The sequence below is a fragment of the Haematobia irritans genome, chromosome 3 (assembly GCF_050003625.1).
Source record: "Haematobia irritans isolate KBUSLIRL chromosome 3, ASM5000362v1, whole genome shotgun sequence".
In the NCBI taxonomy this organism is placed as follows: Eukaryota; Metazoa; Arthropoda; class Insecta; order Diptera; family Muscidae; genus Haematobia; species Haematobia irritans.
This window is the reverse complement of record NC_134399.1, coordinates 172,612,186-172,630,146: the sequence shown is the minus strand read 5'-3', so window position 1 is coordinate 172,630,146 and position 17,961 is coordinate 172,612,186. Positions and strand designations below refer to the sequence as shown.

General features: G+C 33.7%; 1 protein-coding gene across 7 annotated transcripts in view; it reads left to right on the top strand.

The window, feature by feature from the left end:
• rudhira (breast carcinoma-amplified sequence 3 protein rudhira) overlaps positions 1 to 17,110 on the top strand; it is a 113,089-nt gene extending 95,979 nt beyond the window's left edge. For all 7 annotated transcript variants that reach the window (XM_075298536.1, XM_075298533.1, XM_075298538.1 and 4 more), the window contains one exon: positions 9,727 to 17,110. In XM_075298536.1, coding sequence (XP_075154651.1) covers positions 9,727 to 15,146 — 5,420 coding nt within the window. In that variant the 3' untranslated portion in view covers positions 15,147 to 17,110. The remainder of the gene's footprint in view (positions 1 to 9,726) is intronic.
• Positions 17,111 to 17,961: the final 851 nt, after the last annotated feature.

Below are 17,961 nucleotides of genomic sequence, written 5' to 3'. Positions count from 1 at the left end.
GCGATGAATTTAAGATGGGCTTGTCATAGGATGGAAGTCCTCCATTTCAACAGCCGTTGCACTGGATTTGCATCACTTCATTAGGTTTGATCCGAATTCAGTGTTTTGGATGTAAATTAAAAAATTCTTTGATATTTTGGCAAATAAGTAATTTTTAAAATGTTTTATAATTTTTAATGGATTTTAACGCTTGTCGGAAACGTTTGACCTCAAATATTTTCAAAAAATCAAAATTTTTTCAAATTGGATTTAGCATTTTTTCGACTAAATTTAATTTATTTGTACCATTTTATGAATTCTTACTCTGTCTTAATCTATTTGAAAGAAAAAAAGTTGCAATTACCCATTAAAAGTATGAACAAAGCAAGTTATAAAAAATTGAATTAAAAGAACTTCCTGGGTAGTTGGCAAATAAATAATTTTTAAAATGTTTTATAATTTTTAATGGATTTTAACGCTGGTCGGAAACGTTTGACCTCAAATATTTTCAAAAAATCAAAATTTTTCAAACTGGATTTAGCATTTTTTTCGACTAAATTTAATTTATTTGTACCATTTTATGAATTCTTACTCTCTCTTAATCTATTTGAAAGAAAAAGGTTGCATTACCCATTAAAAGTATGAACAAATCAAGTTATAAAAAATTGAATTAAAAGAAGTTCCTGGGTAGTTCAAATAAAGAACATCATTGGGAGTGCATCTTCTGGAAGTGCTTTTAGAGTTGTGCCTTTGGAAGAACTTCCAAATTTTTTGCTGGGTACTTCTTAGGCGTCTATAATCCGCAATTTCCGCTCGAAATTTGAAAATTTTATAAACCTTTCAATAAATAAATGTGGGGAACAATGTTGATGTTAGGCATATTTGGACATAATAGAGCTCGACCGACGAATCGGATTCGACATTCGTCCAAAAACCGATAATCGACCGTGAATTGGCCTTCAGCGTCAAGAAGCCGATTAACCGAAGCTTTTTGAATAATTTATTTCATATCGAATTGTCATAGTGTTGAATTTGTTTCAGTACAAATAAAACGTAAAAAATTATAAAATTTTTTTTGTCATTATAACAGGTTGGCTAATAAGTCCCCGGTCTAACAAAGAAAAACACATTTTTTTTGTCAAAATTCGTTTTTATTATTCAAAATAGTTCCTACAACGATTATAACGACCTTCCAATTTTTTGATACCATTTTGGTAGTACTCCTTCGGTTTTGCCTCAAAATAGGCCTCAGTTTCGGCGATCACCTCTTCATTGCAGCCAAATTTTCTCCCTGCGAGCATCCTTTTGAGGTCTGAGAACAAGAAAAAGTCGCTGGGGGCCAGATCTGAAGAATACGTTGGGTGGGGAAGCAATTCGAAGCCCAATTCATGAATTTTTGCCATCGTTCTCAATGACTTGTGGCACGGTGCGTTGTCTTGGTGGAACAACAATTTTTTCTTCTTCATATGGGGCCGTTTTGCCGCGATTTCGACCTTCAAACGCTCCAATAACGCCATATAATAGTCACTGTTGATGGTTTTTCCCTTCTCAAGATAATTGATAAAAATTATCCCATGCGCATGCCAAAAAACAGAGGCCATTACTTTGCCAGCGGACTTTTGAGTCTTTCCACGCTTCGGAGACGGTTCACCGGTCGCTGTCCACTCAGCCGACTGTCGATTGGACTCAGGAGTGTAGTGATGGAGCCATGTTTCATCCATTGTCACATATCGACGGAAAAACTCGGGTGTATTACGAGTTAACAGCTGCAAACACCGTTCAGAATCATGAACACGTTGTTGTTTTTGGTCAAATGTGAGCTCGCGCGGCACCCATATCCAAATATTGATGAATGTTATGACCAACACGTTCCTTTGATATCTTTAAGGCTTCTGCTATCTCGATCAACTTCATTTTACGGTCATTCAAAATCATTTTGTGGATTTTTTTTTTGATGTTTTCGTCGGTAACCACCTCTTTCGGGCGTTCACTGCGTTCGCCGTCCTTCGTGCTCATTTCACCACGCTTGAATTTTGCATACCAATCAATTATTGTTGATTTCCCTGGGGCAGAGTCCGGAAACTCATTGTCAAGCCAAATTTTTGCTTCCACCGTATTTGTTCCCTTCAGAAAACAGTATTTTATCAAAACATGAAATTCCTTTTTTTTTCCATTTTTTTTCACAATAACAAAACAATTTGACTATATAAAAATAATATGTATTTAATACCAGCGACGCCATCTATGTGTCAGACCGGGGACTTATCAGCCAACCTGTTAATATCAAACTACTGCATTCTGAATACTAAAAAGTCTGTTAGTTCTTAAAGAATATTATAAGGCATGGACTGAATTAGCTTTTGATGTTTTTATGCCTTTGTTTAATAAAATTTGCTAATACTGAACGAAAACTCGTCAAATTTCCTTAAGTATAAATTTCAGGAAAATAATCAAATTCGGCCGATTATTGCTTTTTGCGGTCAAAAAATCCGCTTCGACCCAGCTCTAATCGTCACATAAATAGACTTTTCTCTCGTCTTCACTTATTGCTTTTTTCGGTCAAAAAATCCGCTTCGGTCCAGCTCTAATCATCACATAGACTTGTCTCTCGTCTTCACTTCTTGGGCATCTATATGCTGCAAATTTAAACCGATTCGTGCAATATTTTTCAAGCCCATCTTCTGATACTAACTTTAAAGGCTCAATTTTGCAAATTACATCCTATTTCTCATATCTGAAATGAGCGCTTTCGTTCGTCTGATACGTCAAAAATAGAAGATTTTTCGTTATAAATTCATCTGTTTTGACATCCTAGTCGAACGAAAACAATCGTTTCGGATATGAGTCAATGGCCGTTAGTGTTTTTTTTTGACTCATAAATACAGTCGAATAATTAGGCTCTTTTGCAAAAGATAAGCTTCCAATTTATTAAAAATTTTGAAATACGCAACTGCATAATAATGTCTTATCGACCAATAAATAGCCCTCATATGAATCAATCTGTAAATTTGATTTCGTGAACGTTTCAACCCCTTTTTCTTTATTCCTACTACTTGCAATTTGGTTGGTGGTTTATGTCATTAAATATTCACAATACTTCCGCTCTGAAGCAAAATTGTTAGAACAATTCGAATAGTTAGGACTAGTCGCTCAAGAATACCTGAGCATATTGCAAAGTGTTGAAGAAAAAACTTTTTTGTCCATTCCTCGTCCTTCTTTTGGATTGATCCCCGGATACCATCGAAAAATTTTCTAACATTGTCGCATCTGGGGCTCAAAAAACCCAAGACCTGTGTTTGAGAAGCCTCTCTATCCTCAGCGTGTGACTGGGTGGAACGGTTTAGGGTCCGATTGGACCTTACTTTTTCGAAAATAAGGTTTGATGAACATCTTGCGATTTCTTTGTTTGGGACCACGTGAAAGAGCTGAAAGACAAAATTCGTGAGGCTATAGAGAAGTCAGTTTGCGATTTTCATGAAAAGTGTATGGCGCTGTAAGCATGGTCGGTAGTGGCCATTTGATCATATTACTTTTCATTATTAGGAGCATATGGTCCTCTTTATTCCCTTCATCTTCTTGTGCAATAAGCTCGACTAAATATTTTTATAATACGTAATATAAATAATTTAGACATTGATATCAGGCTAACATAAAAATAAAACTTGTATCATTTATCTAAAAAAATGTACAGCTTTCTTTGAATATCAAAATAACGTCTTAATTTGGAACAGCCTACTCAATATTTCATGGTAGTCTTGTGGTTACTCTTATAGGGTAGATGGTTCTGTCATTTCATCCTGTTTTCTGTCTATCATTTATGCCTTTTTAACATTTCACAATGCATGTTATATAAATAAATTACAAAATAGAAAACATTTTTGTATATTTTTGAATGTGCGTATATGTGTCTGTTTTTTTTTTTAATTTATTTAAAATTACTTCATTGGTGATTGTATCCCAAAATCATATTTATATATCGTGAACATATGTTATAAAAAAAAAAAACAAAATATTTGAATATACAGTCGAACTTCGCTATAGGGAAACTTCTACAAAATTAAGCTCTCCCTTATTGATGGTGGAAATTTGAGTAATGTCCCAATTTTCTTGTCGAACAATTTTCTGTTATAATGCGAAATTAAAATAAACAAGTATATATGGCCGTAAGTTCGGCCAGGCCGAATCTTATGTACCCTCCACCATGGATTGCGTAGAAACTTCTACGAAAGACTGTCATCCATAATCGAATTACTTGGGTTGTGGTATCTTAAATCGCTTTCTAAATTGTGAGTTAGTCCATACGTGGTATATATTAGACAAAAAAGGTATGTGTATGTAAGTCTACAAATAATTACAATTCGATATGGACATTTGGGAGGGAGGCAGCCAGAATTGAAATATGGGGGTCGCTTATATGGGGGCTATATACAATTATGAACTTTATATGGACCAATTTTTGTGTGATTGGGGATCGGTTTATCTGAGGGCTATATATAACTATAGACCGATATGGACCTAGTTAGGCATGGTTGTTAACGGCCATATACTTGCACAATGTAACAAATTTCAACTGACTCGGATGAAATTTGCTTCTCCAAGATGCTCCAAAACCAAATCTCGGGATCGGTTTATATGGGGGCTATATATGATTATGGACTGATATGGACCACTTTTGGCATGGTTGTTATTAAATATCATATACTACCCCACGTTGCAAATTTCAACCGGATCGGATGAATTTTGCTCCTCCAAGAGGCTCCGGAGATCAAATCTGGGGAACGGTTTATATGGGGGCTATATATAATTATGGGCCGATATGGACCAATTCTTGCGTGTTTGTTAGAGACCACATTCTAACACCATGTTCCAAATTTCAACCGGATCGGATGAATTTTTCTCCTCCAAGAGGCTCCGGAGGACAAATCTGGGGATCGATTTATATGGGGGCTATATATAATTATGGACCGATATGGACCAATTCTTGCATGGTTGTTAGAGACCATATACTAACACCACGTACTAAATTTTAGCCGGAACGGATAAAATTTGCTTCTCTTAGAGGCTCCGCAAGCCTAATAGGGGGATCGGTTTATATGGGGGCTATATATAATTATGGACCGATGTGGACCAATTTTTGCATGGTTGTTAGAGACCATATACTAACAGCATGTACCAAATTTCAGCCGGATCGGATGAAATTGGCTTCTCTTAGAGCAATCGCAGGCCAAATTTGGGGGTCCGTTTATATGGGGGCTATACGTTAAAGTGGACCGATATGGACCAATTTTTGCATGGTTGTTAGAGACCATATACTAACAGCATGTACCAAATTTCAGCCGGATTGGATGCAATTTGCTTCTCTTAGGGCAATCGCAAGCCAAATTTGGGGGTCCGTTTATATGGGGGCTATACGTTAAAGTGGACCGATATGGACCAATTTTTGCATGGTTGTTAGAGACCATATACTAACAACATGTACCAAATTTCAGCCGGATCGGATGAAATTTGCGTCTCTTAGAGCAATCGCAAGCCAAATTTTGGGGTCCGTTTATATGGGGGCTATACGTAAAAGTGGACCGATACCATCCGACCTACATCAATAACTACTTGTGCCAAGTTTCAAGTCGATCGCTTGTTTCGTTCGGAAGTTAGCGTGATTTCAACAGACGGACGGACGAACGGACATGCTCAGATCGACTCAGAATTTCACCACGACCCAGAATATATATACTTTATGGGGTCTTAGAGCAATATTTCGATGTGTTACAAACGGAATGACAAAGTTAATGTACCCCCATCCTATGGTGGAGGGTATAAAAATGTTATAATAAAAAATTGGAAAACGAACAATTTCACAACTAAAAAGCTTGGAATCTGCCGTTTTCAGAATATTAATAAAGCAATGATCCGAAGGTTCTCTAATCTATATAGCAAATACAAAAATACCGTGGTTTAGTTTGAAAACGTACCAGATTTTTATTTTACAAAAAAGTTGATTTTTGGCGTCGCGACTATCGAATTTTTGTTGCTATGATCCACATCACATTTTCTTTTGGACTTTTCAATTTTTTTCTTTTTAAAAGTCGATATTGGTCACTATTAAAAATTAATCAGTGAATTTGAATAGATTTTAAACAATATCAAAAGTCCATTACTTTGAAAATTAAAAAATTTAGTTTTTTTTTTCATTTTTGGATAAAAAGTGGAAAAGTCCATATTTGACTTTTTTATTTCCAACCTCAATTATTTAGAAATATATAGGCAGCATTGCTGTGTGTTTTAAGGCCATTAAAAAAATGTTGGATAATAATCCACATTGCATTCAATTTCGACTTTAAATTTTTCTTAAATGTTCTTATGTAGGGAGCCACCGTGGTGCAATGGTTAGCATGTCCGCCTTGCACACACAAGGTCGTGGGTTCGATTCCTGCTGCGACCGAATACCAAAAAGTTTTTTAGCGGTGGATTATCCCACCTCAGTAATGCTGGTGACATTTCTGAGGGTTTCAGAGCTTCTCTAAGTGGTTTCACTGCAATGTGGAACGCCGTTCGGACTCGGCTATAAATAGGAGGTCCCTTGTCATTGAGCTTAACATGGAATCGGGCAGCACTCAGTAATAAGAGAGACGTTCACCAATGTGGTATCACAATGGACTGAATAGTCTAAGTGAGCCTGATACATCGGGCTGCCACCTAATCTAACCTAACCTAAATGTCGATTTTGGTCAATCAGTCGATTTGAATAGATTTTCAAATATATTAAAAGTTGATTGGTCGATGTTGAAGATTATAAACACTAATAAGTCTTAGCCTATATTTGAATGCTTTTTATCTTTAGTCCCTTTAATCTTTAATCTCATTAAAATACAAGGATTAATTATTTAAATCAAATAAGTTTTTGATAACCTTCAGGGATTATACTAATTTTGTCAGATTCCTTAAAGTATATAAAATCTGTGTCATGGTGAAATGAAGCGATATAGCGATGTACGTCCGTCCGTCCGCCCGTTACGCAAAGTTCTGAACAAACTATCGACCTGAGACTTTGTACAAGTAGATGGATGGTATTGCAAATGAGCCATATCGGACCACTTTTTGGTATAACCCCCATATAACTCGATTCCCATATTTGATCTCCTATAGGAGGAATAAATTTCATCCGATCCGGTTGATACGCGATGTTAGCAAATATCCTGTAACAACCAAGCAAAAATTGCTCCATATCGGCCCATAATTATATATAACCCCCAAATAAACCGATTCTCAGATTTGTCCTTCAGGGCCTCTTGGAGGATCAAGAAGTGAAGAGGCTTATATAGCAATTTATTCTGCTTTTTTATCTAACATAGACTCCATATGAACTAACTTACAATTTAGAAAACAATATGCATTCCATGGTGGAGGGTACTTTAGAGTCGGCTTGGCCGAACTTTCTGCTTTTATAATAGATATACTTCTTTAATGGATGAAGGAAAATTTCACAGATTTGCTCCATGAATTAAATGAAAAAAAAATTTAAGCAAAGATTATAAACTTTCTTTGGTCTGTTTTTTTTTTGTTTCCCAAAATTTTTGTTGCATATTAGGTTAAAATTTGTTTCAGTGTAATAGAATAGAAAATTTACAAATATAATCCACATTAAAATGCATTATTATTTTAAATACAAAGAGGAGGAAATATATATTTTCTGAATAATGAAGTTTTTATAAAAATGAATCAATTTTCTGGACCCTACACGGATGTTCGACTGTATAATAAGTGTGCTTGAATAATAAAACAGAGACATAGCTGGGTTGTTCGTCCCATAAATTTGTTCTATTTATAGAAAATTTCCAAAATCAATTTTGTAAAAACTACTAGCTACGTCTCTGTCAATTGTCATATACAATATGAAATATTGCTTACTTTTGTTTTTGATGTTAAGCTCAATTATTACATATACGAGTAAAACCAATATTTTAATCCACTAATTTATATTGAAAACACTAATACCGCTAATATCATTACCCAAAGGCTCATTGATCCATTTGCCCTCACACCCCCAACGTTCCTCATCGCCCCTTTACGAGACCCTTATATATCCTACAATCTTTCCAACACCAAAAAAAAAGTTTGCTTGTTCCATTTTTTTTGTTTGAGTACATTTTTAGAGTGTATTAAGAACAAAAAACGATTTTTTTCTTAAATACCAAGTATGCTTGTGTATATTTTTGAAAAAAAAAATAATTTTTTTTCATACTTTGGAATAAATAATAATTTTTTTTTTCATATTTGCGAAAAAATATTTCTCCATATTTTCAAAAAAAAAAAAAATATTAAGATTTTATCTTAAAAATGTTTTTTTTTTAATCTACAAAAAAATTCTCTTTTATTAATAAACAATTAACAGCAATATTTGTTTATTAGAGAATACGTTTAGATTTTTATTTTTTTTTTTTCAAAAAAGTTACGAAATGTTTAAAAGTGAAATTAATCTCGAAAAAGTAAAACAAAAAATGAGTGAAAAGTGCTTGTGAATGATCGAGTGAGAATGTGCGCCTAGCAAACGAGAGTGAGAGAGTTTAAGTGTGGTCGAAGAGAGAGCGAGAGAGAGAGAGAGCAATAAAAGGAGAGCATCATCAAAACACTGAGAGATATATACCTCAAAATTTTCGTTTCAAAGCACTGCCATAAGCCAGAGTACAAATTTATTTTCCCCAAAACAATCTAAAAAAAAGCCAAAGTTCTTTTTGTTTCTACTTCAATTCGATATATATGTTTTCCTCTACCACCCCCCTTGTATATCATCATATTACATACCTTTTTTGGTCAACAATCAAGCTTTTCTAAATGCGCCCAAAATTTCTTCATTTAATCGGCTTTTAAATGTTGTTCTTTGTTATAGATATGTTTATATCCTTCTAGAGTATGTTTACTGCTACTTTAACTAAATACAAAAAAAAACAAAAAATCGTTTGTGCCAAATGATTTCCTGAAAAAAAAATTGTTCTTTTATAATTATGGTGTTAGTTTGTTTCTCGATATAAGAAAAAAGATCATCGGTTGCTATTTGAAAGCTTTATCATCCCAAAATCGAAATGTTAGCATGTTCAAGTAAACTAAACCAAAAGTAAAAGAATTTAAATTATTAAAAAAACATTTTTTTTTAAATCTGTAAATTCTATTTAATTATAAAAAAACACACACAAAGACGTCTTCAACACAAAATTTTGTTACACGTAACCAACTTACGTAAAATCCATAATATCTAATTTTTTTTGTTAATTCAAATCCATCACACTGCTTCGACAAATTAACCTATTATTTAACAATTACTTCTTTTTATCCAGTAATATATTTGTTTTTTTTTTTTTTTGGTATAATTTGTAAATTTTATTTTACATTGTTGTTTTTGTTTGTTTGTTTTTTTTTCTATCAATGACAACTTAGATTTTTGCACTATAGTTTTGTTAATTATCAAAAGAAAACTTCATCTGAAAAAAAATGAAAATTTCGTTTTAAATTTAAAATTACACATCATAGAGCTTGCCAAAATTGACTATGCAAAATTCAATTCCGGGTTTTTAAGTTTCTCTTAATCTTTGGCTTTTTTCTCTCTATTACCCCAACCCACCCAAAAAAAAAAATCAATACTTTTTGATTACAACAAAAATGTACTCTTTCTCATGGTATTTGTTTTCTCTGTTTTCTTTTCTCTCTCTCCCCTTTTTTTGGTTTTCTCTCTCTCTCTCCCTCTCTCGAAATTAGGAGGAAGTCGTGTTTCTGAAACTGGGTGTTCTAGTGACAATATAGCCTTTTATGATGCTCTCGCCGAACACGATGATCAAGATCAGGATTCGGATTTTCTACATGATCGTAATGCCTCAGCAGCTGCCTTGGCTAGTGCTTTACCCAATATCTATTCGTATGACAACAGTTCTAGTTATGAGTCCATGGATTCGCTGAAACCCAAACCAAATGTTTCCATAGAGAAAATTGTAAATCCTTTGGGTACTGTGACAACGGTAACTTCCTGCCTCACAGCTGAGGTGAAAAAAGACATATTGGATGAGGTGGTCTCTCAGCTGGCCGCCGAAGACACTGTGATTCATGAGAATTGTGATGAGAGTCTTTTCCGACCTGTGGTGGCAATATTCTGTGATGAGAAGACCCGTTTGAAACAGGAAGAAGAAGCTCGTAAAAATCTAGAGTTATGTCAACCCCCAGAAAATATAAGCAATAAATTGATAGTGCCTGTTATAGCAAAGGAAGTTGATGATGCTCTCACCATGAAAGAGAAACAAAAGAGTATGAATAAATTTAAGAGCAAGAGTGGGGCAGGTGATGTTGTTGGTCAAGAGCAATTGAAAAAGGAAAGAGAACAGCAAAGTAAATTTGATGAACTTTCATTATTGAATAAAAAAATCAGAGAAGAGAAGGAAGAAGTTAGAAACACAGAGAGTAAAGAGCAAATCTCTTCTCTAGCCGAGAATAAAGGAAAATTGCCTTTAAAAGAAAACAAAGAGCAATCCAAACCAAAAATAGAAGAAGAGACTACCAGAATGTCGGAGAGCAAAATGGAGGCAAAAGTTAAATCAGTAAAAGCAAACGAAACCAAGGAAAAACTTAAAGAAAAAGCAAAATCAGATATAGAAACTATCAAACACAAAGAAAATAAAATCAGTCCTGCAGCAAAAAAGGAAGAAATATATCCTAGTTCCGGTCAAACCTCCAAACTATCACAACAAGAGAAGGAAACAAATAACATCAAAGAACTGGAGAGTAAACAAGATAACGAAAAACTCGATACAAAGACGACAGGAGAAGAAAGTGATATAAAACCCAATAGCAAAAAAGAAAGACAAAAGAAAAGTGAAGAAAAAGAGTTAGTAGAAAAGGTGCAGATGAAAGGCCAAAAGAAAGAGGAGATGGTGAAAACCAATAGATCTTCCGAGGAAAAGGAAAAAAGTCCGAAACCTTGTTCATCCTCAGCATCGTCTTCGATAAATAAGAAAGGTTCCAAAGCTTCGTTTACAGATGATTCTGAAGATGATAAACCCATGGAATTTATAAGAATGACTCCTACCACAGAGAAAACAGCCTCTGCCCAAAAACCTCTTTCAAAAAAGGAATTGAAAAAGCAACAGCAACAACAAAAAGCCAAAGAGGCAGAAGAAGCTAGACTAAATGAATTGGAGAAATCGAAAAAGAAAAGCGAAAAAGAAATACCAACAAAAGCAGGCGAAGAGGTAACAACAATGACACAAACCAAGGTTGAGGAACCAACTACCACGAAATCAAATTTGAAAGAAGAGAAATCCCTGGAAAAGAAACTTCCTAACAAGGATTCTATGAAAACAGAAGAAAAGTGTTCGACTATAAAAAACCAGATCCAGGACGAAGTCAACACCATAACCGATGCTGCCCCAAAGATAAAAATAAGCGCAATTGATAAAACTGCCATTAGCGATGAAATCGAAAAAGATCTGCCATCCACAAAATCAGCTAAAGAAAACGACGACACAAGTCCTGCCAAGAAGGAAACAAAATCTCTTATTAAAACCGAGCAATTAAATGTAAAGGAATTAACCGATAGTTTATTGGAGCTTAAAAATGACGATGAAATCGTAGATGAAAATCAAGAAAAGAAAGTGGAAAATATTAGCACCCCTCCTTTAGAATCCGTTGAGGTATTTACTGCACCAAGTGTTAGCTCTGGTCCCAGTAAGACTGCTTCAAAGAAGAAAAACAAGAAAGGCAATAAATCGGGGTCCAGCTCAGAAAATGAAGAAATTGTTGAAATAACCAAGCCAACGCAATCATCTAAGCAAGCTAAATGTAATAAGAAATCTTCCATTAGTTCTGAAGACAGTTATCCCGATTTGGCTGATAGCCTATTGGATAAAAAGGAGCAGGAGGATATGGAGGAGACTATGTATGTCAGTTTTACCCAAACTAAGGAGCGTAGAAAATCTTCAGAAAAGGTCGAGGAAACAAAATCCAAAGAGGATTCAGAAGCCAAGCAAGCAAAAAATAAAGACCCAACAGAAAAGAAAGTAGAATCGCTGCCGAAAGCCCAACCAGAAAATGTGAAATTGACTAAAAATGAAATACCCGAAAAATCTTCTGGTAAAATAAATAAAAATGAAGAAAAGATTCCCCAAAAAGACAAACAAACAAAAGAATCTGAAGAAAATCAAGAGCCTAAGGAATATAAAGTGATCGTAAAAGAAGAACAAATTGCGAAGAAAGAAGAAACATTGAAAAGCAAAGAGAAAGCTATCAGTAAAGTTGAAGAGAAATGCGATGAAGAGAAGACAATGAAAAAATCTATGGATAAGAAAGTAAAACAAGGAGTAAACCCAGCTATCGATGGTGAGGGAAGTGATAAAGAAAAATCCTCAAAATCCAATAAAAGTGAAAGTCAAAAAGAGAAATCAATGAAGGATAATAAAACCGCAGAAGCCCCCACCCAGGAAAAGAGCGGCGAAGACGCATTAAAGCAAACTAAAGAGAAAATTGTAGACAGTGATGAGAATGACAAAGAGAAACATACTAAGATGTCCGAAACAGATGAGAGTGATAAACAAAAGACTACTAAAGGAAATAAGGGCAAGACATCTCTTAAAGAAGATGATGAAAGTGATAAGGAAAAAATTTCAAAAGAGAATATTAAAGGAAATCAAGAGTTTTCTCAAGATAAATCTCCACAGTCCAAAAAATTTGAGCAAAGCTTTGAAGAGAAAGATGTGAAAGCTACTAAAGATGAGGAAAGCAACAAAAGTAAAAATAAATCCATAGAAAAAGACGAAAACACCGCCGAAAGTAAAAAAGACAAAATGGTTACCAAAAACTCTTTGGATAAACTTAAAGAGAACGATGATCGGGACAAAGAGAAATCTGCGAAAAATAAAAAGGAAAACGTAAACGAAAAACAGGAGGATATGAAACCCATCTCCAAAAACATGAAACCCAAACCATTTGAAGATGAAAGACCACGTAATGAAACAGTCGCGGTGAAAGATATTAAAGAGAATGTAAAAACAAAGAGTGATAAATCGCCTATAGTCTCCTTGGATAAAAAGAAATCGGAGGAGGAATCTAAAGAAAATACTAAAATTGAAATAAAATCGAAACCATTCGAATCCCAAGATGATATGAAAATAAAAAAGCCTAAGGCTCAAGAAAGCCAGGAAAATCTTAGCTCTAAAGTAGCTAGCAAACAAGAGGTCATTGTTGAACAACCAAAAATTCAAGCAAAAGAGAAAAAGGAAGAATTACAAAAACAAATCGAAGCCTTGGAGAAGGAAACATCTTTAAAGGAACCATCAGAGGTAGAGGGAGAAAAGGCAAAGAAAGCTCAATCGTCTTCGGTAGAAACAACATCAAAGGATGCAATGAAAACTAAAACCACACCACCATCATCGCCCAAAAAGAAACAGGAAAAAATGAGTAAAACCAAATCTGAAGAAAACCCAGGAGGCAAGCCCGCCGTTAAAAAGGAAGAGCTTGAGGTTCTGAAACAAATAGCCTCCGCTAATGAGGATAGCAAGAAACCTGGTGGGGCTTCTATAAGCAAGCAGGATAAATCGGATGTCGAGGAACCTCCAAAAGAGTTTAAGGTCAAGATAATTGAATCACAATCTCAAGATACGCCTACAGAAGGTAGTAAAACACCTAAAGTGGCTGGATCACCCAAAAAATCATCCAATATTGTTTCTGCCTCACCACCTACCCCTGCACCCGCACCTGTAACCTCGGCTTGGAAAACTCTTAGTGGAGCTGAAATGATAGCCCAAAATCTTCAAAAACAGGAAACTAAAATCGATAAATCCATGTATCCTTCGTTGGGTGGAGCTATTGCTAAGAGCACACCAAAAACTTCGGGTAATAGTGAAAAATTACTTCCTGAACTGCCAACACCCAAAGAGGATGTGAAAGATGTGTCCAAAACACCCACAAAGAAATCGAAAACCCCCTCCACTTCATCAGCTCTGGATGATTTTCCCATACTAAAGCCATTAGATGCTTTACCTCCTTTGCCCTCATTGCAACCTTTAGAGTTGATAAGTGAAGCAAATAGAAGAGCTAGTGACACCATGCCCAAAGATGTCAGCTTGATTAATTTTGAAAGTCCTTTACAAGAAAATCCAGCCTTGGAGCGTAAAATTACACCTCCCCCTCGTGGCTTTACTGAACAAAATCTCATATTTGCTCTCTGCGGTTCATTGCATTATGAAAATGAACAGCGATCTCGTTTGACTCCTGAAAAATCCGATGTATCTCCAACTACTCCATCATCGTCCAATCGATCTTCTTCGGCCTTGGATGAACCCTCTATGGCCGATTATAAATCTTTGACCGAAAATGATGATCCCTATATTAGTTTGGAACAAAGTTCCCAGGATACCTATACCACGAATACGAATACTACCAATGATAAATTTTCATCGTCTACCAATTCATCGGGCACCGAAGAGATCATCATTATGGAGGAAAAGAAAATGACCAAAAAACAAAAACGTAAACGCCAACAACAATTATTGGAAATACAAAAACAAAAGGAACAGCAATTGCAACAACACCACCACAATCCAACTGAAATGGATGATGATGAATTGAGGCCCCTGATTGCCATGAGTGAGTCCCAAATTGAAAATGTTGCATGCAGCAATTCATCGGTTCTACCACCCTCTTTGCTTGATGAAAGTTTCTCCATGAAACCCTTAATAGCGAAATCTAATACTCTAACCCACTCTACGACCACAGATAGTGAAGGACCCATGCCAGCCACCACATCCGATGATAATGTCTTCATTATGCCCGCCACCTCAAGTGGTCAGCATAAAATTAAAACAAAAAAATTGGAACATAAAATTAACCTAATGGCTGCCATAGAAGCAGCCACATCTTCTTCCACTTCATCGGCTGAGGAGAGTGGTGTGGAATTGGGAGGTGGCCGTTGCCACGATGCTGATGATGAACCGCCCAATCTATTGGGATCGGTATCGCTGATCTCTGGAGCTAGTGTTGGCAGCGCCGCCTCCATATCATCTCCCAATATATTACCAATGTCTATGGCAGCTGTAGTTGCCGCTGGGGGTTCTGGTAATACCCCAATCATGACATTGAATAGCTCCAACACAGTGGGGGCTTTAAAAAAGAAAACCAAAAGACGTAAGAGATAAGAATTAGCCATTTGTTTGTTTTGTATTTTTTGTTTGATACTTGTCTATTATTTGTATGTGGTATATTTTAGTCACATATTTGTTGTAGTCGATTCCTCAGCGATGGGAATTGACAATGGAAATATAATGTATCACCACAAAAGTGATACAAGTGATTCCAGTAGCAGCAGCAGCAGTAGTAGTAGTAGTACTAATAATAATATACTTAAGGATACAGTCCAAAAGAAATTTGATAATCCATTTGTGATTAAAGAATGATATATAAATATCACCAAAATCAACTATCTATTTTGAGAAAATATTTATAAAATTGTATTGGTATTGAGAAGTTATAAAAATTTACTTGTCTAAGTTAGTTTCTTCGAAATTAAATTAATCGAATTAAATTCTTACAGAACGCCTCTGGTTTATGGTTTATGATTTCGCAAAAGGTAAAATTTTCACCCCTCCTTATAATTCAAAGAGTTATAATTTCAATTCTCTATTCTGATGGAGAAGGAGTTAAATTAAAAAAAAAAACGAATTTTAAAATAAACCTGGTATTGTTTACGAGTTTTGCTTTTGCGAATTTGTAAACCAGAAAACAGGGGATACATTAAAAAAAAGAGGATCGAAAAGTGTTGGCTAATATGGTGCCTGAAAGTATGCTTCAGATTTCGTACATCATTATTGTCCATTACGTTTTGCGGATACATAAATCATAAAAGGGATTTAAAAAAATAAAATTTTGTAGCTATATAGCGCCTGAAAGTACACTCATAGAAAAAAGTCTGCTAAAAACAGCAGTCGATGTCTGCTGTTATATTTTTGTACTTCAGGGCCAAATGAACAACAATTCATAAAATTTTTAGGTTATAAATTTTTCCCTAAAGCATATTTAAGAACCAAAAGTAGTTTTTGGTATATTTTTGCACCGTAATATACTTACAAGCTCCTAAATACGATCAGCAAACCTTTTGTTTGCTTTTATGCATCAATTCGATAAATATTCAGATTTTTGGTCACATACTATAGATATTCATAAAATATTGTTTTAATTATCTTAGGATAGCTCCTAAGTTGACATTTTTATTTGTTTTAGCCAAAATAAAACATGTTTTAGAGTAATCGAGCTTCAAAAATAGCAGGAAATGTTTGATATTTCAGCAAACAGTGACTGCTGTCCCTTTTTCAGCAGATTTTCTGCTGTTTTAGCAGACTTTTCTGCTATCCCTACTAACAAATTTCTTTGGGTGTACGCTTCAGATTTGATGCAATATAAAAAACGTTTTAAGGAATTCGTAGTGAAAATTAAATTTTTCAATTATAATCGATTATATTAGGTATTTCAAATTTGTGTATCTCGCGTTGACTAAGACCGATCGGTTTCCTGTAGATGGCGTTTCAAAAAAGACTTTCTTGGCAAAAGGAAAATACGGAATATGGTACTTGCATGGAAAAAACTAAATATTTTGAATTTTTTTCTTTGTTAAGCGCAAAAACTTAACCTACACACAAAAAAATTTCACGAACATTTTTCCAATTAAAATTTTAATTGAGTTTTAAAAAAAAATCAATTAAAAATTTAATTGATTCAACAAATTTTTTAATTGAAATAAAAATCAATCACAAAAATAATAGTATCAATTAATTTTTTAATTGGATCAATTAATTTTTTAATTGACCTTCAATTAATTTTTTAATTGATACTATCATTTCTGTGATTGAAGACATTTCAATTAAAAAATTAATTGGATCAATTAATTTCGTGATTGAATCAGAAAAATGTTTTTTGTGTATAGTATAAGTCCGATCGAGTTTCGAAGGTGGCATTTGAACATTTTAGTTTTCTGCGGCAATCAAAAATTTGGGATTATTTTGAAGTTTTTCTTTCAAAAAGTCGATTCCGGCGATAGCGATCACTGTTGCCACTCGAGCCAAAAGTAATTTAACAAAATTTTGAAAAAAAAAAACAAAAAATAAAACTACCAAACAAAAATGTTTATTTTGCAACATTTTATTAGTACAGAAAAAATTTGTCAAAATTTTATTTCTATACAAAAATTTTTCAAAATTTTATTTCTCTAGAAATTTTTTTCAAAATTTTATTTCTATAGAAAATTTTTGTTAAAATTTTATTTCTATAGAAAATTTTGTCAAACTTTTTTTTCTATAGAAAATTTTGTCAAAATTTTTTTTCTATAGAAATTTTTGTCAAACTTTTTTTTCTATAGAAAATTTTGTAAAACTTTTTTTTCTATAGAAAATTTTGTCAAAATTTTATTTCTATCGAAAATTTTGTCAAAATTTTATTTCTATAGAAAATTTTGTCAAAATTTTATTTCTATAGAAAATGTTGTCTAAATTTTATTTCTATAGAAAATTTTGTCAAAATTTTATTTCAATTGAAATTTTTGTTAAAATTTTATTTCTATAGAGAATTTTGTTAAACTTTTTTTCTATAGAAAATTTTGTCAAAATTTTATTGCTACAGAAAATTTTGTCATAATTTTATTTATATAGAAAATTTTGTCAAAATTTTATTTCTATAGAAAATTTTGGCAAAATTTTATTTCTATAGAAAATTTTATCAAAATTTTATGTCTATAGGAAATTTTGTCAAAACTTTATTTTTATAGAAAATTTTATCAAAATTTTATGTCTATAGGAGGAAATTTTGTCAAAACTTTATTTCTATAGAAAATTTTGTCAAAGTTTTTTTTTCTATAGAAAATTTTTTCAAAATTTTATTTCTATAGAAAATTTTGTCAAAATTTTATTTCTATAGAAAATTTTGTCAAAATTTTATTTCTATAGAAAATTTTGTCAAAATTTT